Source organism: Protomyctophum bolini (genome assembly GCF_963924005.1).
Source record: "Protomyctophum bolini genome assembly, chromosome: 17".
NCBI lineage: Eukaryota > Metazoa > Chordata > Actinopteri > Myctophiformes > Myctophidae > Protomyctophum > Protomyctophum bolini.
In genome coordinates, this window is record NC_137878.1 from 21455471 (window position 1) to 21479815 (window position 24345).

Below are 24345 nucleotides of genomic sequence, written 5' to 3' on the forward strand. Positions count from 1 at the left end.
TTGTCACAGAGTTGAGGTTTTCTTCTGTGAAGTCCTACTGGTCTTGATCCCTGGGGGATTAGGACTTGTACACTTCTCTCGTCGAGTAGTGGCCCTTGAAAAGGCTAACTTCATGTGGGAAAGGCCAAACATAATGAGACAGAGAGACAGAGAAAGACAGAGACACAGAGAGATAGAGATGGACAGAGAAAAGCTAGGATGTTTCCACTTCTGACTTTGTTGTTGTCTGGGGATTTACGTTCACAGCCAAAGCAATAAACAGAATGTCATAGTCACGTTTGTGACTGGGTGGCTTCCTGTCTCGTTAGCCAATGAAAATTTCACATCTCATTCTTTCAAAAAGGCGCTGTTTAATTAATGTCACCACGGATTAAACGGAGCAGTGTGGATGTAAGTGGCTGTCTCCTGACCCGCTGCAATGCAGCCCTGGGTCCATTCAGGCTGATTGATTACACTGACTAGGTCCACTATTAAAAGGGGACGGGGGGGTCATATCATGAAGGAAAAAAAAAAAACACAGCTGGCGATAACAATGGGGGTGGGGGGATGTATAGTAGTGACAGAATCCAGGGAAAAAAGGGCTGAGAATAAAAACATAATTGGGTAGATAAAAAATACACATGCATGGTCATACTGTAGCACTTGTAGGAAAACACAGAGAGAGGGTGCGTGCGCGCGTGTGCGTGCGTGTGTGTGCGTGCGAGAGAGAGTTGTTCCATTGTGTGTGCTTTGTTGTGGCTTCCTGCATACAGGAGAGAGAGTGAAGCCAGAGTTATATTTAGTTGTGCGTGGGTGCCGCACAACCGAAAATAGCTGATCTACAAGCGCGTACAACATCTGCTATCGTAGACGTGCTATTTTTGGCGTGCGACACCCCGCGTGCAACGAAGTACAAATCAGACATAAGAGACCGAGGGAGGGAGTGAGAGAAAGAGAGAAGGGTGGTTGAGTGATTATGTGCTGAAGGAGGTTTCTTGTGTGTGTGTGTGCGTGTGTGCGTGCGTGCGTGCGTGTGTGGACTCACTACTTTAAGAGCTTTACCACTCTTAACCCAACATCCCAAATCCTGCTGCTCCTGTCCTCTCCTCTCCTCTCCTCTCCTCTCCACTGCACTCCTCCGACCCCAGCGTGTGTGGAATGCCAGCAGCTCAAAGAGAAGAGAGAGCGAGAAAAAGTGACTCCTCAGGAGAGAGAGGGAGAGAGAGAGATGAATATTTGGGAGGGGTTGGTATAGCTGTTATTATCCTGACCTGCACCGAGCTGCACCAGCTGGAACTACAATAGGAAACAATCTGCTTTTCCTGTGTTGTGTTGTGTTGTGTTGTTGCTGTTGTGTGGCGCGTTGTCGTCGGCCCTCGCGAGGAATCGGCGAGCGAGCAGGGGTCAGGAAACTGTGTGCAGAACAGACAGAAGAGGACGACTCGCTCTTGCAAAACGGTCACGGCGCGCAGAGACGTGCTGAGAGAGAGAGAGAGAGAGAGAGAGAGAGTGATAAAACAGATTTTGGAGTCTGCAGGAGCCAGGACCAGCAGGAACACAAACGTCTTGTGGGACAACTTTGAGAAAGAGGGAGAGAGAGAGAGAGAGAGAGAGAGAGAGAGAGAGAGAGAGAGAGAGGAACATCACCTGACACACTTTCTGACTCAGCCAGGTGGAACAGCCCTCCCCCTCCCCTCGGTCCCCTCCTCTCCCCCCCCCCCCCCCCCCCCTCCCTGAGATGGGCGGCCCGCCGGCCCTCGTCCACCTGACCTGCCTGGGCTACCTGTGGGCGGCGGCGGCCTCGCTGGGGGTCGCCGCGGCCCGCCAGCAGCGCCACCACGTGCAGCACGGCCCCTGCAGCTACACCTTCGTCCTGCCGGAGGTGGAGCACTGCCAGCGGCCCGTGAAGGACGCTCAGGTGGTCACCAACTCCCTCCAGAGGGACTCTCCTCCTCCTCCTCCTCCTGACCGGCCTGCTGCCGCCCCCGAGCAGCAGGGGGACGACGACAGCGCCAAGGCCGGTGGCGGTGGCAACGCCAGAGCCGCCGCCGCCTGGCAGGAGAGGAAGCTGGAGAACCTGGAGAGCGCCACGGAGAACAACACGCTGTGGCTGCAGAAGGTAAGGCGGGACGAGAGCGCAGAGCCAAACGGCGTGCGCACATTAAAGCCCTATACGTTAATTCAACATATACAAATGGTGGTAGGAGTTATTTGATTAGTAGAGTACGGTAGTTGACCTACAACAAATTACACACCCCATGAAACCTTGAATTCATGGACATTTTTGTTTAGTTGCATTACTGGGCCAAAAATGTTATGACTCTGTCTGAGTCATACGTCATCAAATTATTGGATTCAAGGCTTCATGGGGTGTGTGTAATTGATTGTAATTTTTTGGCTGAACTAGGCCTACTACCAATTCATATTACAATTAAAGGAGTGCACTTTCACACATTGTAAAATGTCAGATTTAGTATAAAATGAATTACTATTCCAACTAAATTTAATATTCAATGTGTGAAAGTGCAATCATTTAGAGACAATTTCAGCATCTTTCCAAATTTGCCCCTGGGGGGTGGTCAAGATGGGGGGTGGTCCGAATTATCCTCGCAAAACAAAGTCTTATCTTGTTTAATGTAACAGTAGCTCCAGCCTATGCTCCTGCTTGTACACTGTGTCTGCCCTCATCCTGTCCTGTGTTCTCTCGCCAGAACATTTCTAGACTGGAGTAGAAAGACCACAAGGAGTCAAATGCAATCTCACAATATACTGTATGTCTATGAAATTCACTCTCTGATATCAGCATCTGTCACACATCTTCCCTATGCTCAGTGATTTTCCCTGACGCTTGATTTGTGCACATCTGGGTCTCCGTCAACATGTGGTGTGTATCCATGTGTACTCTGTGTACTCTGTGTGTGTGTGTGTGTGTGTGTGTGTGTGTGTGTGTGTGTGTGACTGTGTGTGTGTGTGTGTGTGTGTGTGTGTGTGTGTTTCTTGTGTGTCAGTATTTAAGACCAGTGGGTAGCTTCAAATCCCTGTTGCATGAGAAAAGAGAAAAGACAAAAAATGAAAGAAGTTCAGTAATATCAGAGCGCCAAAAGCTTCTCAGACCGTTAAACCTGCTTAAGTAGTGTTCCCCCCACTGGCGGCAGCGCGCACACGCACACACACACACACACACACACGCACGCACGCACACTTTTCTTGCTTGCAGGCTCAGCCACATGCTTTGCTTCATTTATAAAGCAAAGTCTACACACACTCCCCTGACCTGCACTAAACTTCACTAAAAAGATAACGCGACGGCACATTTGTTTATCTGCTGGAAGCACATTTGAGCACGTCTGGTCTCCGGGCCACTGGCCTTTGCTGTGCCACTTGGCCCTTATTATGAAACAAGTCAACTGAAGTGGTGCGATACACTGCTAAGGTCATCAGCTCCCAGGATCAGCGTTGCATTATTGTCAGTCAAAGACTGGTTGAATGGTTTCTATTCTCATGGTTATAATGTTAAGGTTATACAATAATCCTCAAAGCCATCTCTTCAGCTCACCTCAAGCGCTAGTTCTTGTCCATAGCGTTGAAATGCAGCACAGCTTGTCGACTGCTGCAAAAATAAAACGAACAATTTAATTCGCTACTCAATAATACAACAATGGTTTTGTGTGTCAAAAGCCTACTTTCCCTATAGTGGACACACTCTGAGCCACCCCACGACTCGTATAAAATGCACTTTTTGGCTAGAGAAGAAAATATTTCACCGGAAGGAATATCTGTAGAGGGCGCAGTGGAGTAATTAAAACATATTTTGTCTTCCGGTGAAAAGATTTCTTTTCTGGACAAAAAGTTCCTTTTATACGTGTCTCGCAGAGTGCGTCCACTAGGGAAAGTAGGCTTTCAACTCCACAACATCGTCTTTGTTTTGGTGAGTATCAAAAGTGTTATTTTTTTTGCAGCAGCAGTCGACAGGCAGTATCATTTTATTTTCAGTTGAAAGTTACTCAACCGCTATAGCACCCCTGCCTCATTCCTTGTTTCAGTTTGTGTTGACTATTTTTGATATGCTAGTTAATATACATACTACTGCAGATGTGTGTTGGTTACTTGTTCAAATACAGTACGTTATGAAATCAAACATGCACAAACATGCTAAGTATGTACAGTAGATGGCATGTTGCTAGATAGATGCTAGGTTTTATGTTTACCTGGTATTCTCTTTTCTTTTAGGCAGTCATTTCTTTACAAATGTCCATGCCATTTATTCTAATAAGAGGGTCTGCTAAATGCCTTAATTGTTAATTTAAATTGGCAAGGGAATAATATAATCTTCTGCTGAATACTACCAAAATGTCACTCAAATAGGAGTAAGCTTATACTTTGTTGAAAACTACCCGGGTAAAAGTAGAAAAGCTCTTTCAAAGACTGCGTAACGGGTAGATTCACATGGCCACTATGAAAGGGACAACGTGGCATCCGTAACCATTTCAATGTGAATATGCCCTGCCAGCCAATCCCTCTCCAATTCCATGAATCCAATTGAGTTACTTTCCACGCGTGACAATTGGGGCTTTTCTTTATAATGGAAAATCTTTCTCTCCGTCTTTCTGTCACCTCCATCACACGTGCTTCCCACACTCCCTTTTCTTTTGAACTCCTTCCCTAGCCCTCCTCTTCTCTTTCCACACTCTATAATTTCAATAAATCTCATTTTGTTCTATGTATCTGGATGGGATCACCACACGGATTCATGATGAATGTGCGTTTCTAACATTGTACCTTCACAATGTTAGAACTCCAAAAATGTCTGTCCACTCTCTTCCTCCTCATACGCGTGCATGCATGCACACTCTCTCTCTCATCCAAGCATGGATTTCACACACAGTCCGACACCATGCTGTGAGCTGGAAACCTGTCTCTCATGTGTAGGCTCCCCTGAGTGTGTGTGTGTGTGTGTGTGTGTGTGTGTGTGTGTGTGTGTGTGTGTGTGTGTGTGTGTGTGTGTGTGTGTGTGTGTGTGTGTGTGTGTGTGTGTGTACTGTGTAGGGTTCGATTTGTGGGCGGCGCGGGAGTTTAGTAACATATTCCTGACCACTAACCTGAGCAACCACCTGAACAGCCATCAGCTATAGGTGAAATTCCCCTGTGGGATTAACAAAACTATAATCTGGGGGGGGGGGGGTTCAAATGATTATGATTATTTTGGTGGGTGTTGAGAGCCAGTGTTCCAAGAAAGTGGTTCTCAATGTGGGGTCCTGTGAAGCTTCAGGCTCCCTTCAGGTGCTTCCAAATGGACCGTTGCAGGTCTGTCACTCTGAGAGTTATGCGGGTCCTCAAAATGAAACAAGTTTGAAGAACCACCCTTCTAAAGAAACGCTCCCATCTGGCAGTTTGGCTCTCTCTCTCTGTCCTCCACCCAGCCTGCCTTGATACGACCTGTCATGGAGGTTGACGAGAGCCAGTTTTATGCCTTCCATCTGAGGGGAAAGCTCAGCGGAGACACAAGCCAAACAGGTCTGTGGGTCTGTTACTGCAGTTTGTCTATACGGTGCCTGCCGTCCGGAACATGGAGATTGAAACCTTTCGACACCTTTTCAGAGCCCAGGCCAAAGCCATGCATAACTGATGGCTGTGCTGGTGGGACTCCCAAACAAACAAAGCAAGACCCCGTGAGTGCAAAGTTTCCGACATTTAGGCCGAGTACAGTGGCCTTTAACCCTGCATGGAAAAGGCTTTTCAACACCTCACTGATTGTTGCTATAGCATTCAGGAAGACTGGGTTATGTATTATGGAGGGAAGTGTGTGTGTGTGTGTGTGTGTGTGTGTGTGTGTGTGTGTGTGTGCGTGCGTGCATTTGTGCGTTTATGCCAAACTAGCTGACTCGCTGTCAAAGCACCCCCGCGATGCTACAGCCCTTCCAGTGAACCTCACTATGATGCTGTTCAAAACAATCACACACGCGCGCACACACACACACACACACACACACACACACACACACAAAATTCAGAAATGGGATCTGCAAGTGGTTGTGGGCTGCAGATTCCTTCGCCACGAGTTTCTTCAAAGTTTCATGCACAGATGTCCCCATTCAACCCCCTCCCCCCGCCCCACCATCTAGTCCTCCACAGATGACATGTCCCCATTCAACCCCCTCCCCCGCCACCATCTAGTCCTCCACAGATGACATGTCCCCATTCAACCCCCTCCCCCGCCACCATCTAGTCCTCCACAGATGACATGTCGGAGAGTGCACTCGGAGAGTGCAAACATGTTTACATTTCGACACCCAGTGTGAAAGTAACACTGAGGATTCAACAGTGCAATGCTTTCCTTGGGGTGGGGGGGGGGCTTGTGGAGGGGCTGTTCTGTGCTGTGCTGTGTGTGGGTTTTCCTTCATACTGGCTTTAGGACGGCTCATGTCAGATCATGCGAACACAGTAATATTGCAAGGGGATCAAGGTGGCTGGTGACCTGGTTCACTCGCTCTGCTATGCTTCATGGAGGCTGCACTCATACACGCTGTGGCCTCCAAAGGAGGGTTTTCTTATTTTATTCACTAATTTGCATTCCATTTCTTCTTTCGCTTTAATTTCCACACTCTCTCTCTCTCTCTTCCTCCTCTCCTGCAAGTAAAGCCCTTATACACACAATGCGTCCGGAGCTTGTAGATCTGCCTTTTTCACCGCTGTGAAATTGTCACGTTCGTGCTCAGTGCTCACCCGCCCGTGTCGAGAGTCGACTTGTGTTAAGGTTATTTCTATACGGCATGCAGAAACTAATCTATTCACATGAGGAGCACAGTGAGAATCACAGTGCAACAAAGTGAGTGTACACGGGTGTAGCATCGCTCCCCGTGTAAAAAGCCCGGCATAATACCCAATATCTTCATGACCTCATTCTTTCCCATTGAGGAGTACATGTGTGTGTGCTGTCACGTCTCCGTGAAGCATCGGTCAGATCTCAGTGTGATATTCCTACCCATCAGATCTACCCCACCTTGATCCGTCATTAACATTTGGCAGGCCTATCCCACAGATGGGCGTCTTCCATCCGCCTGTGTAACTGAGCGAGTGAACAAAGCCGTTGATCATTCACTCAGCAATTAAGCTATCAAGCAATACAAATCCTCCACTTTCCTCGGTGCCGGCCAGGCACCCCCTGCTGTCCTGCTTAGACACACTGATGACAGAATGACGCTACATTCCCGCCATGGATTATCTGGCCCGATATTGCCACTTCTGAGAGAAAAAAAGAGCAAAGTCTCCAGTTTAGATCAGGCCTTTGGCATGCGGGGAGAGGGGGAGAATACTAGTGAAGCCATGGACTCCATCACGGCGGGGTTTAATAGGAACACTTTGATGAGGACTGGCTTCAGATAGCGGCTTCAATAATGGAGGCCCATTATGTCACACGGATCTCCAGTTGTCCTCCTTTGGAAATGACTCTAATCCTCTGGTAATCTCTGCATGGCATTCACCATGAAAGGATCCGTCTCCGGTCCACTGATGCCTCATGCTCCATTTTATGCTCCGTCTTGCGACACCGTCACGCGCCCCCCCAAAAATAGACGATTTACAGGCTCGCGGCGCGTTCCATCGTCAACTGGCTGTGAGCCTGCAGTAGTTTGGCTATTTCCGGCAAGCAACGCAGTATTCCGGCGCAAATTGAGCTTTAGTCATCAAAAATGTGTGAGATGGATTCATGTGGAGAGTGAAAAGGACTCGGAGTGAGAGAAAGAGATTACTGCAAGCGATTTACTTGCCATTTCATCTCTATTGGTTGCTCTAATTAGCTTACACTCCCCAGAAAAAAACATAATAAAAACAATAATAAGAAAATAATAAATAAATGTGGTGGTCACGCCTTATTATATTCCCACAAATGTGCCTCCTCTTTCACGATTAGCCACTCATTCGTGATTAGCCACTCATTAGGTGGATAATTGTGAATATGCACTCGTTTAGTGACTTCATTTTCCAGCAAAGGGATTTAGTGAGTGAAAGTCTGATCCTGTTCTCCCTGGAACAGCATAAATATTAATGTCTTCCCTTCCATAACCCACTCCGCTTTCTGACGAGGCACAGGCTGCCGCCCGTTAAACGCCCAACGAAATTCCATAGCTCACGACTGGTAAACGTTTCAACTAAAGCGCCATGAGCGCTAGTGGCGGGATTCGTCTCACATATGCCATTAACTCAAAACAACCGCATTAATAAAATAATCTGTTTATTGCTGCGAGATGGATGGCACTCTATTTTTATCTACAGCTATGGAATAAAATTAGTTTCCATTTGCCCTTCTTGCTCCCGAGCCAGTTGATTGATTCGAGGGTATGTGAACAAGTGTCCCTTAAGTCCTGGTCACAAATGTCACGCGGCAGCCACTCGGGTACACTGCAATCATGCTGCATTTCTGAAATGCCATTAATTGTTACACTTGCACCATTGTGCATATTACATATTAGTTCATTTCATTAATGCGAGCTTGCCATTTGCCTTAGGTAAAGCCACAGAGCGTATAAGAGAGAGGGATAAATTGATGGATAGAGATATTAACACGTTGCCTTTAGGCCCTAAGGCTTAGGGGGATACCGGGCTGCAGAGGAGCAGCCAATTCAATGTCACCTCAACTGCCTCCTTCTCATACTGTCAAAACACTGTTGTCAAACTGAGATATCATCATCATCATCATCAGTATGACTGTCACTGCAGAGACTAACCACTTAAGCCCTATTTTATACAGTCCCATGCATGACCTCCCCCCTCGCTGTAGCTCCAGGAGTCAGTCACGTAGCATTGTGATTCCAGATTAGGAGGTGCGACTGCCAGCCAATATGATCTATTTGCCAATTTAAAAAAGGGTGGTAGATTTTAATCCACTGTGAAACATTTTTTTGTTTTTAGTTTTTTTTACATCACAGCCTGTGCAGATTGCAGAAGCAGGCAAGCCAGGCAACTCCTATTCTGGATGACTAGTAGCAATGCTACAATAATGTGACAGAGTCCCCCAAGCTACTGTATACAGCAGTGGGTGAGGTCACAGCGAAAATTGTGTGAAAATATTAAAAACAAATGCGTTTCCCCGAGAGGACACATGGCGGGTTTTAAAGTGGTTGCAAAACCACTAATTCTTACAATGTGTGACTGCATGGTGTAATCCATGTGTTTTGAACTATTCTCTGCACAGCTGGAGAACTACATTCAGGAGAACGTGCGCTCCGGAATGGAGGAGATAACGAGGAACGCCGTCCACACCCAGACGGCCGCCATGTTGGAGATGGGGACGAACCTCCTCAGCCAGTCGGCGGAACAGACTCGCAAGCTAACGGACGTCGAGACACAGGTAAAACGACTAAATAAAAGCAGGAAATGTTGTTTTAAAAAGGTGCAGGCCTAGTTGGAGTTGTCATAGAGTCTCAGTACCTTGAAGCTCCAGTGCTTCCGATGTACAGACGGTTTAGGTGGAAGCATTTTGTTGCTTTCGGGAGGAAACCTCATACCTCCAGTTTTCAAATTGTTATGTTTTTTTTTATCGCAAATTAATGCCATACTTATTATATGGCTTATTACTTATTATTATAAAACTGTGTCAGGCAAACAGTGAAAATATCTATAAATAGCAAGCTAACAACACGTCTTGTAGATCGGCATGTTTTGGATATAATGCGATTTTCACCCGGCAGTGACGATTTGAAAATTGTGCAAGAGCCAACAGTCTGTCTTGCGAGACTGTACTCTGGAAGCCCTGCAGTAATTTGAATTAAAGGACTTTAAATCCTTTAGAGATATCACACAACATGCTGCACACAAACTCAAGAAGCATGATGTCAGCGGTCAAGACGTGGATTAGTAGCTAATTAGATGACCTCACACGTCAGCAGAGGTATACCGACATCCATGCTGCTGCTTGGAAACGGGCTGTATGTATAGGTTCTACATGACACTGATTGAAACGGGCTGTATGTATAGGTTCTACATGACACTGATTGGAAACGGGCTGTATGTATAGGTTCTACATGACACTGATTGAAACGGGCTGTATGTATAGGTTCTACATGACACTGATTGGAAACGGGCTGTATGTATAGGTTCTACATGACACTGATTGAAACGGGCTGTATGTATAGGTTCTACATGACACTGATTGACACAATGAGCTGATGGGTGGCTATAAACAACAAGCCAATTAAACCATTAAGACCTGAGGCCGTTTCAACAAAAACATATCTTCTCTAAATCATCTTCTAAATCCAAAAGTATGTTGTCAAAAACATTTTATGTAGGACCCCCAGCATTATTGTCCGCCGACCCCCATCTCAAAATATTTTGTTCCATGCAGGGATATTTTGCCCCCAGAAGCAAATTTTAGTTAAAGACCTATTCAAAGTTTTGCACAAATATCCAAGATTTCTCAAAAATAGCAGATCTGCAAGCTCATATAGCACGGCACGAAGTGACGCGCTATGAGCTTGTACAGTACATCTGCTATTTATAGCCAAATAAATCTAAAATGACACAGATTCTCTCCCGGTTTGAATGGGTTAAAACATGAAAGGCAGTATCACAACACAGATGTCTAATCGTGCCACAGAGCTGTTATTACAGATTGGGCCTGTTTTGATCACGCTGTACTTTCATTCGGTGAACATAAACGTCCCTGTGATGCAAGCGTAACACAACCTGCATAAACATTTTTTGCCGCTTTCATCGCGGCTTCAAAACATGACCCTCGGGCGGGGGGGAGGAGGGGGGGTTGATAAAGGCGCACATCATGAGCCTTGTAGAAAAGTGTGCAACATTATAGATTTGTTAGCTTAGCTTTTGATCTGCTTCCCGTTCACTATAATGCACGGCAGGAGGCCGGGCAGGTGGAGCAGTAGAAAGTAGAAAGGAAAATACATTTAGAGCGCGTCACAGGACGCCTGGCTGGAACGTCATATATGGAGATAAGTGACACATCTAAGTCTGACATCATTGCACTGGGCCTTGGCTCAGGTTTAGAATGACCAGTCTCTTACATTGGTTATTCAAAAGATGTACACAAGCTCATACAGTAGCTTCGTGCCACACTATGAGCTTGTAGATCTGCTATTTTTGAAAAATCCTTGAATTTAAATTTTATAATGAACATTTTTAACTAAAATCTTTGCTTCTGGGGTTCTTGGTACAGATCATTCTTGAGAGTGACATGGATAAGTTTGACCACCGCTGATATATGAGATACGATTTTTTTCAGAATACTGTTACGATTTAGAAGACATATTTAGAATCAGCCTCAGGTCTTTAATACAAAATGTATTAATCTTGTTGCTGTTGAACAATACCGGAGACATCCTGAACAAACACAGACGACAGCTTACAGTATGCGTGAATGCTGAATGTGGGATTCTGTGCCAAGATGTGGTGAACCGAACGACATCTGGGACTGTGACAAAGAAAAATGCAAGTGCTTCTCTGATGCTCTCCTACTGAACTGCGGGACAGTACTTTGTACCGGCTGAGGAAGGTCATGTTCAACTGTTCTCTCTTGGCGCAGCCTACTGAACCTATAGTGAAGGGGTTACAGTACCTTTACCAAATGAACAACAGTGCTGAGAGTTAACGTTATACATTCGAACAACAGGGGATGTATCTCTAGCCTGGCTAATAAGCCAGACGCGAATCTGCCATTGGCAAAAAACAATTGCCTGCAGCTGTGTGATACGAGTATGGCTTATTAGCCAGGCTAACGTATCTCTGCTCCGTGCAGGATGACACACTCTGGTACAGTAATTTGAAATTGCCGTGGCGTGCGGTAACGTTTAGCACAAAAGCAATTCTGCAACAAGTTCAAGTCCAAGAGTCCCTGATGTTACTGATACTAAACAGCTGAGCCTGTCACGTCACTCCAGACATCACTGTTTACTGCGCCAAAACCGGACGTCACTGTTATATTGCGACCACACCAGGGTCACCCCTGTCGTCATTCTGCCCACTAAAAAGAAGCCCACTCCTGGACCTGTGCCAACGCCAGGAGTTGCCAGTGACATGGGAGAGGAGTCATCATGGCCGTCCTCTCCATGCTATAGTACAGTGGTTTTCAACCCGTTTCATGTCAAGGCCCATTATTTATTCGGCATTTGAGCCACGGACCACCATTTGACGACATTAGCCTCTCAGACCCAAAACTTAGAATATTTTGTTGTTGTTGAATAAGATGTTGCCACTACATAGACTTCTATTGGCGAAGAGTGACAAAGGCCTGAGCCAGAAGTTTAGGAATGCTTTGGAGTCTATGGGCATTAGAGTGACCGGGCTGTTGAAACGCCCTCACTGTCAGAACTCTCCTTTCCATGGCTCTGGGTCGGTGGAGGTGTGATTTGGCTACGTCACAGAGCAACTGTGATGTGATTGATGACAAAAAGACAACAAAACATACTGGAGCATTCCCCTGTGGATCCCGAGACCCACACGATTCAATGTGTATCTAAACACTGACTAACCACCCTTCTATCTGTCAATCCATTCCCCTGTCTGTACCAATCTACACTGTAGGTGTTGAACCAAACGAGTCGCCTGGAAATCCAGCTTCTTGAGTACTCGCTGTCCACCAACCGCTTGGAGAAACACATTCTCCAGCAGACCCAGGAGATCTCACGCCTCAATGACAAAAACAGGTAACCGCTACCCTGGTATAGATTATAGAAACAATATTCCAAGTGCTTTGCCATTCTCCAGATATACGTCTTAAGTGCCTAAGTGGGGGGAAAAAAGTCCATATTGAACAGTTTTATTACCGTTATTAATATTGTCCTTTATACAGTAAATTAGACGAACCAACTGTAATAACATGTCTTACCCTGCTCCATGGACAGGAACCACAGGGAGCGAGTGCTCTTAATGGTCATATATCCTGCATGTGCGTGTTTGTGTGTGCGAGTGCATGCATGTGTACATGCATGTGCGGGGGGACGAGTGGGAGGAAGGGGAAGGGGGCGGACGTGTGATGGAGTGGTTTCGCCATTCCTCTCTCTAAGAACGCAAGGTCAAGCCGGGGCCAGTTGCAGATGCAGGGGTTAAGGACAGGCAGGCGGGCGGCGTGATGGAAGCACTTGTTTTCTCTCCCCATACCTCCCTATCTGGGTTGTTATTCATTCCATCCATCTGTGCTACCAAGTGTGACGGCCGCAGCTCTCTGCCGACACCTGTTACAGATCTGGCCCCGTGTTTTGGCCCTATGGCCCTTCGTCCTTCATGTTCATGACACATGGACCCTGGCATGTAAATAAATGAACACGTCTTATAAAGGGCAATCGGCATGATCTGGACATACGCGATCAAGAAGGTCAGGCACAAGATAAATAAGCACTTTGAGGGCATGCTGTGAGTGACTACCACTGCCCATTCTGTAAAGGCTGTGAAACGCTTCCAACTATAAAAATGTTAAAAAGCACATCGCTGCTTCCGAGCAAAAAAAAAAATGGAAAAAAAATGTTCAAATGTAATTATTCAGTCAAAAGCTTTTGTCAATACTTTTCGTTAATAACTTTACTACTCTATACAATCTACAGACAGAATTTCAATATTTTGAGTATGCCATCATAAGTGAAAAAATGCTTTCAAAGCTTTCAAAAGGTTTTCAAAAAATATGCAATGCAACACACGTGAGTTTGTAGATAGGGTAGCTACTTTTGTACGACACATTTATTCGGCCAAGTATAAAAGCTAAAATATGGACATGCAAGGACAGTGGTGGAAGAAGTACTCACATTTTTAACTTAAAGTAAAAGTGCCAATACCACAATGTAGAAATACACAAATACTAGGTATTCAAAATGTACTTAAGTACAAAAGTATTCACATTGTGTGGAAGTCCCACGCCAAAGTCTCTCCTATTGGCTGAAGCCGTAGCCGGCCATTACACTATGTTAAAAAGCACTCTATGCAGAATGTCCCATTTTACAATGGGAAAGCGACACGTTGTGAGCTTTGTAAATAGCCTTTGTTATACATATAGGGCTGATTGTGGTTAATGTGTCTTTTGTAATAATAATTTAAATCAACAAACGTGTACAAGTAATTGTAGTGGATTAAAAAATATTATATTTGCTTCTGACATGTAGAGTAGAAAGTATAGACATTTGGAAACACACCACTGCTGTCTGACAGTGACTAAATAAAACACCAGTGGGGAGGAACTGCAGCAGCGAGAGCAGCTCCTCTGCAGTGAGAGAGAGAGAGAGAGAGAGAGAGGGGGGGGGGGGGGGGTCATCTAATTGCAATAGATCCACATTACACGGTTGTTAGCGCGTCAGTTTGAACACCCATGATGTAATGCAATCCAAATGTCCTGTATTGAACTTGGCCCTATAGCAAATCAAACCGTCTTTGGCTGTATCATGAGAGTAGAGACAACCCTTTCCCTCTGCACCCGAGGTGAGAGAACAAACGAAAAAGAAAAAAAAAACAGATCAAAACAACAGTAGACCCTCATCAAGTGTGCCTTTGGGAATCTATGTGAATCGACAATACACTTTCTCTCCCTGGGCTCATGAAGAGTGCAAGCTTGTGTAGTGAGAGATTGACTAGCATTGGTGAATGTGTGTGCACGCGTGTGTGTGTGTGTGTGTGTGTGTGTGTGCACGAAGGGAGGGGCAGGGCTGCAAAAGCAACTCATTCAATCTGGATGGTTGGATTGTTTCAATAAATATCTATTGCACTCATTAGTCAGAGCCATAACGATCATGCAGCACAGATTTATTACGTTCATTTGAAGCTGCAGACCTTTTGCAACACTCTCACAACTCACGCACGTGCGCCCGTACATACACACACAGTCAGATCGTTGCCCCGTGGCTGTGATTGAGAGCGCTCGCTTTCAGGCCCATCTGTGAACATCGCTGCTGTACAGGTGTTTCTGTGGCGTTAGCCCGATGAAACTCTCAGCCTGTAGTCTATAACTCATCCCTCATCGCAGCCGGGGCAATGCCACCGAGGGAGCAGTCTCTCTGGAGACACACTGCTGGCTCACACGGTTCTAAACAGCCTCCGCCTATAGCAGTCTGTATGTCAGAAGAGCTGAAATTCAGCAGAAAATAAAGCAGATGTCTACAGTAATCGTAATCCGCCCCTCCCGCACACACACTTACTTTTCACAAGTCCTATTGTAAATCAGTAATAAGTAAAGCCTATATATATACAGTAGCTTGCTGCTTGGCAGAAATGGACATTCAAAATACTTTAAGGAAAAAAATTATGACAGCTTCCTATATGCAGAAGGTTTAGAAATCTACTTTCGAAGATTGAGGAGTTGACTGACTTGAAGGGCTGAAAGGTATACATAGTATAAAGATAAAACAGGATTAGGGTGCAGTTTGTGTGTGTGTGGGGGGTGGAGGGGGGATTCTTTTCCAACTCCCACCATTTGTAAGAAGTGCAGCATCCTTTTGAAGTTGAGACCTGGTTTTCATTTTTTTTTGCTTTTGTTTCCATTTTTTATGTAACAACTACTTTAAATATTAATAAGGTAGGCACAATGAGCTTCGGCTTCAGCCCATTCCTTTTCGGTCAATTCCAACTTGTTCACCGTTATTCTGTATATACAACTGCTGTGTTAAACCATGGCCGAGATAAACTAAGTAACTAAGTAACTAACTCATCTCTCCGGCCTCTCTGTGTTTGCCAGTGGTCTGGAGCAGAGGTTGCTAGCGCTGGAGGGCCAGTACGTGAGGGAGCTGCAGCGCCTGCAGACGGAGAAGCAGCAGCTCCAAGACGTGCTGGAGAGGCAGAGTCAGCTGGTCAGCCAGCTCCAGGGCGAGCTGGGAAGCTCCACCCTCAACAGCAGCCTCCTCCAGAGGCAGCAGGCCGCGCTCTCGGCCACGGTTCAGCAGCTGCTCTCGATGGTCAGCCACTGCAACGGTAACACAACTCAAGTCCTGTAGGCTACACTACATCGATCTGCCAGCTGACAACGCATAGTGATGCAACGTGCTGTGGGCTTAGATTGGCTATGTTTTTGAACATGTTATATATATATGGTTATGTGTAAGTTTTAGTGTATTCAGTCAGTTATATAGTTTTTTGCAAGCTGTGATTCTCAAAAGAATATAACTTATGGAAAAGTGGGGAAAATGTACATATTTCTCTTTCAAAATCTGTATTCAAATGGCTGAATGTCGAATAAAAATGCTAGAACTTGAACTTGAAAGCCATAAATGAAATAAAAAACCTCATAAATCTGGGATTTTAATGTCAGTCAGCGGTTTTAGTCGATAAAGTGAGTATCCCAAACGTTCCATCTGAATGTGTTTTGTAGAGATCGCTGCCAGAGAGGAGCCAACCAGTTTCCGGGATTGCACCGAGATTCTGAGATCAGGGATGACAGAGGATGGGATATACAGCATACGACTGGCCAATTCCACACAGACCGTCAAGGTAATAGGTCTCCAGAAACCATTAGCGTTTTCTGCTAAATAAAACACGGATCGAGTGTGACATGGCAACCCTCACATGGGGAACTTTTATTGTGAGGCATTTCTATCCCATTGTGCTGCACTGGCTGATTGATTTTCTCGACTATTCGAGTCAGCGGTTAATGTATGGCTTAACTAAGAAACTAAACAAACGGCATACGGCCACGCAGAGGTTCGATCACTTTCATGGGCAACAATACACTGCGGAAGGTACACACAGTTTCAGCGTAATGCCATTATATTGGTCTTTTATGGCGTAGAGGTTGATGGAAATGTCATGTTTGGGTATGGAGCGCTGAAATAATAAGCAACAGGAGCACGGTGCCCTGCAGGCCTGCTGCCTGGTGACTGAGTGTGCAGTTGAATGTTAAATCAGAACAGCTTGAGAGCCCCCCCCCCCCCCCTGCCCTGACCTGAAGTAGCTGAGCCATGCTAACTCAACCATGGCCCACACCAGCAGTTCTCTGCAGTAGATTAAAATCGAACAACCTTGGCATGGGTGCTGGTCTGATAGGGGAAAAAGCCCTCCGAAGTTCTTAGTTTTGTTATTAATTACTCGTTTGCTAGCTTGCTGCCCCCTCTATTTTCCCCCCAATCATCTTCCTCCTCATTTCCTGTGGGCAAAAGCAGCCAGGTGTTTGGCGCTGGTGCCATGTGTTTCCTGCCAGCTGGGGCCAATACGCTTCCATAGACGCATGCCGCATGCGTCTTCTATACTATACCCACAATCATCTGTGCTTTCAATCTATGCCATGAAATTCCTTTGTGGCTGGCAAACTGGGTGGTAGCATTCAAGTGGGGCAGTTTTAAATTGCCCTGCTTTCTCTGCAGCATGCGGTTTTGCACATCTCATATTTATGCGGGATGCAGATTTGCCCACATAGTGGCCATGCATCTGTGATCAAAAGAGAAACGTGCATATCATTTCCATAAGTGAAATTAACTGGAAAACAGCATTTGTCCATAGCCTATATACAGTAGCTATCCATATGTATGTGTATTGATCTAGGAATCTATTTACAAATAGTAAAGTAAAACTAATGAAAAAAGTCCAAGTACTCTGCTACTGCTTGTAAATGTATTCACACACACACACACACACACACACACACACACACACACACACACACAGTCTGGTTGACTGGGTTCTCGCATTTCACTCGAATAGATTTGGCCCCTAAATGAAATCATGTGAGGATTTGGAAAATTAAATATGGTTCTGGTCAAAATCACACTTTTGGGAAAGGATCTTCAGAGACTCTTATTTTTAATATATATTCACAGAGTCTGTTGCATTCAAGAAACACTGACATTGAGAGAATGTGCCAGAAAATAATCATAGCATAACAAAATTTGTCTCAATGTTCTGAGGGGGAAAAAGCAAACATTGAGCCATGTTGACCTAGAAGTCCTATTCTGGGAAGTGGCTGGAAAAATAAATATTTTGCAGCACAACACAGTTGAGAAATACTGTAGAAAAAATAGAGGTCCCTTTTAGGAGGTATCCAAAAACATAAGAAAAAAACACCAATACCTATAGCTAATACCTGTCAGCTATGAGGCATCGTCTCTGCTGCAGCTGAGCCTCAAGCCAGGATGTGAGTTAGACAGTGAGGATGAGAAGGGGTGATGATTTGAAAGCCAGTCAGAATATCTAGGGTTGGATTTGCTGGGGAGGACGGCATGACTCTGCTTTTGAGTTTATTTATATGACCGGTGGAGCTTTGTTTTATCCTTGCTTCTGGTCAGATAAAACAGACTATATTTCCCCCCAAATGAAATGCTTTGATATTTATGTTTGATAATTCAAAGAGTAAAAAATGTTTTGCACAACCATTTTCAATGATCAAGGAAGTAAAGTATAGTATAAAATGTAAATGATCGAGGTGCATGGTTAGAATAAATGGCAATGGAATGAGGCAGATGAGAGACTATACTCACATAACTTCTTTATGTAACGCTATATGGATATGCAGAATTATGCACGACAATAATATCATCACTATATAGAAATTTAATTAAACGTTTATGTTAACCACATTAAAGGACGACCTCACCACTTTTCAACCCACAGTATATTCATATAATTGGTCCTCACTAATGTCTATGATAAAATAACCACATTTGTTCTACTCAGTCTGTGTCTCATAGGAGGGCTGTGGGCAGATCAGAAACCCGTCTTCCAGTGACATCATCGTAAGGCAGATATTTAAAAAATCTGACCCGTCTGAAGTGAGTGGCACTGCACTGCATTGCACTGCACAAGCCCTCCTCCCTGGCCTGTGTGTGTCTGTGTGTTAGGCTGTGCAACAGTGACACTTGGTGGTGAACAAACGCTATAACACTTTTTCGTGCTCGGACACAAGGACCCAAGGACACAGCCACACACATAGCTGTCTATAGTAGTGGTTGCCCCACTCAAAAATGTATATTAAAAATATATACTGTAAATGTTTAGATTGTTATCGTGAGAACGATGGCTTCCATTATTGCATTGTAACTTTTCAGGAATAGAAAGCCTGCAGTTTCTATATTAGCTTGAATTCCCCATCGATGATGTCACTGGAAGGGGCTTCTGAACTGCCCACAGCCATCCTATGAGACACAGACAAAAAGTGCTATTTTATCATGAACATTAGTGAGGACCAATTATCTCCTTGCATTTTGAGTGCATTATGAGCCATTGTGTTAGTATAGTCTGTGAAAGGACAATTACGGATTTTGCCTGTTTCTTCCATGGAGGCTAGCGGGGGCTAACAACAATGCTAAAATCAACAGAATATATATTTTTAAACTCCAGATAAAGGCAAATTAATCAAATATCGTTCTCTCGGGCATGGCTACCTGTAATAATAATAATAAATAATAATAATAATAATAATAACAATGCATTTTATTTATAAAGCACTTTACATTCTCATGAACATAGGTTGAAAAGGGCTGAAGTTGTCCGTATTTCGGCAAATTTGTCTAGATATCTTCTGAAAAAAGTATAGCGTTAAAACAATGTTGCCCCCCCCCCCCGCCCCCCAAATCGACCATGAGCATTGACAAATGATCATGCAAATGTCTTCTTTGTGGTCGGCCTTATGTAGTTTCAATTTGACAGCGAAGTGCATAAATGAATAAAATTGAGTGTTTTACAATAACCGCTTCAGAATAGGGACTGTTGCTCACAAAGCTGATTGATTTGAGCTGCCCGCACTGCATGGGAAGAATTTAAAAACACCAATAAAAACTAACTCTGTGGCCAGAAAGTGTTAAGACTGCACAGTGTTTCCAAGATCATAGGGGCTCACAGTAACAAAACGCCATCTAATCTTACCACCCACTGGAACCAGTCATTCATCCACTGTGGAGTTAAGGGTTACATGGGAATCCTGAGAGACTGAGCTGTTAAAAAGCTGTTCCCCTAACGAGTATACATTTCAATTCCTGTCACGAGATGAGTGGGTGTAATTCATTACACTGTTTGTCCTTGCAAAGATGTCTACATTTGGCAAATGCACGGTCAAGTAAGAACAAAAACACTGCCTGTAACTAAAGACTGCAGACGTCTCCATCTCCCTCATAGCACTGTGTACTGACATGTTCGTTTTTCCACCCCACCTGGGTCATATCATCGTTTTTTTTACTCGCAAGTGTGTTATAAGTACAAGTTCTGTATTCCAAATGTAGTTCAGTTAAAAGCCCAAAAGTATTGGTATCAAAATAGACTTAAAGTAATACTCATTGTGCTGAATGTCTCGTTTCTTAGCATGTTGTGGGCTATCTACAAACTTGGAAAGTGACGCGTTGTGAGCTAGAAGTATATGGTTATATCCCTAAGTAACTAGTAACTCAAGTTTTCAAATAATTATAGTAGCATACAAAAAACTACAATTATTTGCCTTTTAGATGTAGTAGAGTAGAAGTACAGTATAATGATTTAAAATTGGAAATACTCGTAAAGTACAAAATAAATAAAAATGGTGTGTCTCTGGGCCTTTTGACTCACACAACACGGTGGTGTGTGCACTTCTCCTCTGGGTTATACTCTCACACTTCCCCAAAAAGTGTGTGAATTAGTAAGAAATTGACTTATTGTCAATGTGGGTCCATTTTACACTCTCAGAATGAAATGAACACTTAGGATTTACTGACAATGCGGTTTCAGTTACAAACTCAATTCACGGGATTGAAGTGCAGCACAATTAATAATAATTGTACGTCATCTGCAGGTGTTCTGCGATATGAAGACCAGAGGCGGGGGCTGGACAGTGCTGCAGCATCGCAGAAATGGTTCGGTGGATTTCCATCGTGGCTGGAGGGACTACAAGATGGTAGGTTGGGCTGAACGTGCCGAGCATCACCTCAGGAGGTTGGTGTGTGTGTGTGCGCGCGCTGCAAGTCAGTGCTTCTCAAAGTGGTGGCTGGGAAAGAACCCCCAGGGGGTCCATGAGTGGGTTCCAGGGGGTCCCCAGGCCAAATTAGTTAATCGGCTATTTGAAAATAAACGATCTATAGGCTCACAACGTGTTGCGATGGGATGAGTTGTGAACTGCATGGTGGTTCCTAGCAAATACACATACATTTGGGGGTCCTTGACCTGAAGGAACTACACTGCTGTGTACTTAAGTGACGCTGGGCAGGAGGTTTCAATCTCTGTCCACGGGGTGGTTTGGCACAGAGAGGCGTGGGATCGTGGCCAGCCCCCTGATCCCAGGTGACCTGTGGCTGTTTAATTTGGACCGACCGTTTGTTCTCCGCTACCCCCCGTGTTATTGCACCTGCTCCCTCTCGATAGCCTACTACCACACGCCCATACAGCCTGCATGTCCATAAACACACACACACACAGACGCATGCACGTGCGCGCACACACTCTTCAATCACTCACATAACACTTTATTTTAATCCGTCATTAAATTCTGCTCAGGAAAATGGGTCGATGAGGTTACGAAATGGTTCCAAGGACTATAGCCGTGGGCAATGAGCACTGCCTGGACATAATACGGTTGGCCACAGGAGACTAGAAATCGGTGCCAATGTTGTACAAATATGTTTTCAAACCTTCCTGTTGTTCTGGTCTTCATTATAGATAATGCTTTTTTTTATATATAACATCACACTTTGCCCTCATTAAAATCATAATCCCCGTTTAGAAACAAACACATTGCCACATGCTGGGCTGGGCCGTTACCGTTTTGACCCTGGCGTCCGCGTTTTTTAATAAAAGTTTTACCACAATTTGTCGATATTTCTTCTTCACAACTTCTTCACAATTTTTCAGGAGCCAGTTGCACCACCTCATACTAAATTCAAACTTAGCCTATAGTTATAGCTTACATGGCTTGACTTAAAAGCCATTTAAACAATAACAATAACAAGGAAAGTTTGAACTTAGTGTGATGTGGTCTCCAGATCTAAAAGCTGACAATGCGTCGCAGTGTGAGCTTATGTTGCAGTAAAAAAAGTTACTGTAAAAGAAAGTGTGACAGTGAGAGAGACACTAGCTAAAGGAGAGACCAAAAGAAAAAGAGAGCTCGCTCACCCCCCCCCCCCCCCCCCAAAAAAAGTCTCTCAAGAACAATATTGTCACAAGAGAATGATAAATATTTGGCCCCTGCTGGAGCGTGGGAGTGTGGGGGCCCCTGTAGATGGCAGATAAAGTGTGTACTGATGTGCTTCACTGACCCGACCACACTTTATATTCTCCTAATCTTTGTTCATTGTTTATCATGTCTTCCACCCACTGGTGTCCTATAGTGATGAATGCTGCAAAAAGAAAAGGAAAAGAGAAAAAATAAAAATATGTTTTCGTATATTTGCTTTCACTTTAAGAGCAATAACAAACATTGGTCCCTGTACATTGCTGAGTGAAAAAGAAAGGGGCAGAGAGAATCTACCCATCTGTTTGAACAAAATGGCATCAACAATATCTTCTGAATGCATGCTTTCAATTATTCACATTTGATTAGGAGTAATCAGCTACTATAGGGCCCACATGTTTATTGATATCGTTCTGAGGGCCCAGATGCAATCAGGTCCTTAATTGGCGCAAATACAATAATGTCGCAGCTCGACGCTACTGTAACTTCAGAGTTATGCAGATGCATTGGTGTCGAGACAGTATATTCTTTATTAATTAGATGCAATATGCATCCATGTGCTCCAGAAACATATTGTGCTGCTCGCACTGAAATCTGAGAACGACCAGATTGTATCTTCCTCACTTGCTGATTTGGCGTTTTTTTTTTAAACAAACCCAAGACTTCTCGTGTTGGCAAAGGAGGTTGCAAGCACGAATCCCGAGAAATATGACAAGCAGCCAACATTTCCCTCAGTTCTTTTATAATATTAATCTGCTTTCATACGGCATGTCCCCTTGTGCCGGGATGGGTCACTTTGTTCTTCATACAGGACGTTTTGGACCTCAAAGAAAACTAACTTAGTTTGTGACTTCCCCATCTCCTTGAATAGAAATTAAATCTAATGTGATTGTCATTCTCCCCTCGGGTGCATTATTCATTCCTACTATGATCTCTGTCTGTCAAAGTAATCACACCCTGTGCACACTCTCTCCACCTTTGTGAGATCACTTTTAATATTACTCTGCCGTCCACCTGTTAATATAGTTTAACCTTCCCTTTGGACTAAAACATTATCATATTATATCCCTTTGACATTATTCTTTTCACACGCATTATATTATGTTTAATTTTACCACAAAGCCCATTTTCAAAGAGGGAAACCATTGAATTACACCTTTGAAATGCAGTACTATAATAGTATTATTATTAGCATGTCCTTGGACAGTTCAGTCTGTGCTTATTATATCTTGCCTAGTCTACAATGAGTGAAAATGAATTCTTGCCGTGTTATATGCAACCGCAGTTCATGTAAAAAAAGGTTTGGGCACATAGAGTTCTGATTTTTCAACTTCAAAAAAAGAGTGTGGACACACTGCACAGTGCGTGACTACTTATGTTGAGAAGGATTCCTAGTTACTTCCAAATGAGCTTGGCAGACCCCTGCCAAAACGCTTTAGACCTTTCCTACTTGTTTCTATACTCTGTTTACCTATTTAAAGGGCTTCGGAGACCCCTCTGGGGAGCACTGGCTGGGAAACGATATTATCCACAAGTTGACCAGCTCCCAGGATTACAGTCTGCACGTTCAGCTCAAGGATGGAGAAGGCAATGAGGCCTACTCGCACTACGACCACTTCCACGTAGACGCAGAGGACAAGAACTACAGGTAACATATCAGCAGGCATAACCCATTCTACATATATATGCATGCCTTCTAAATCCTAACAGTTTTGTGGAAAAATGTCTATTGGCCGCTGACCATCCCCCCCATCTCAAAATATGTTGTTCCAGGGACCACCAGAAGCAAATATTTGAGTAGAAAATGTGTCCCATTGATGGCCAAAGTATAAAATAATAATACAATTTCACAGATGCTTTCCCAGATGTAATGGGTAATGCATATATACAGTATGTGGTTAAAGCTGAATGAGAATGTTAATACAATATAACACATCTCTGAAGTGACCTGAAGTGGTCTCTCTACTTTTCCATTGTAAGTACTGCCTGAAGCAAGACTGTCTGAATATCTCTACATGCGGGTTTGAATCCCGGGTATACGACATACAACGCACTGACTGCAGCTTTATATTATATGTATGCATATATGCACAGCTACAGTATGCATTATCTGGTCAACAGTATAGTGTATTAAATAATGCTTCATTGTTTCAAGTCTCTAACTTCCTGTTGCAGTGTGTGTGCACTAGGCTTTAAAGCTTTCACAGCTCTCCCACATTTTCCTAAAGCATTTTAAAACCTGCATTCCAAATTAAAATTAAACCCTTTCACATGTCAGAATACTGTCTAGAAACATTTAGAAGAGGCATTCCTTCAGTCAA

General features: G+C 44.2%; 1 protein-coding gene across 1 annotated transcript in view; it reads left to right on the forward strand.

Moving 5' to 3' along the window:
* The first annotated feature begins 996 nt into the window (after positions 1–996).
* angpt2b (angiopoietin 2b) overlaps positions 997–24345 on the forward strand; it is a 28329-nt gene continuing 4980 nt past the window's right edge. Inside the window, exons 1-7 of the mRNA XM_080786989.1 lie at positions 997–2098; positions 9170–9325; positions 12517–12638; positions 15647–15879; positions 16277–16395; positions 20654–20755; positions 23506–23672. Of these exons, the coding sequence (XP_080643115.1) occupies positions 1718–2098; positions 9170–9325; positions 12517–12638; positions 15647–15879; positions 16277–16395; positions 20654–20755; positions 23506–23672 (1280 nt within the window). The 5' untranslated portion in view covers positions 997–1717. The remainder of the gene's footprint in view (positions 2099–9169; positions 9326–12516; positions 12639–15646; positions 15880–16276; positions 16396–20653; positions 20756–23505; positions 23673–24345) is intronic.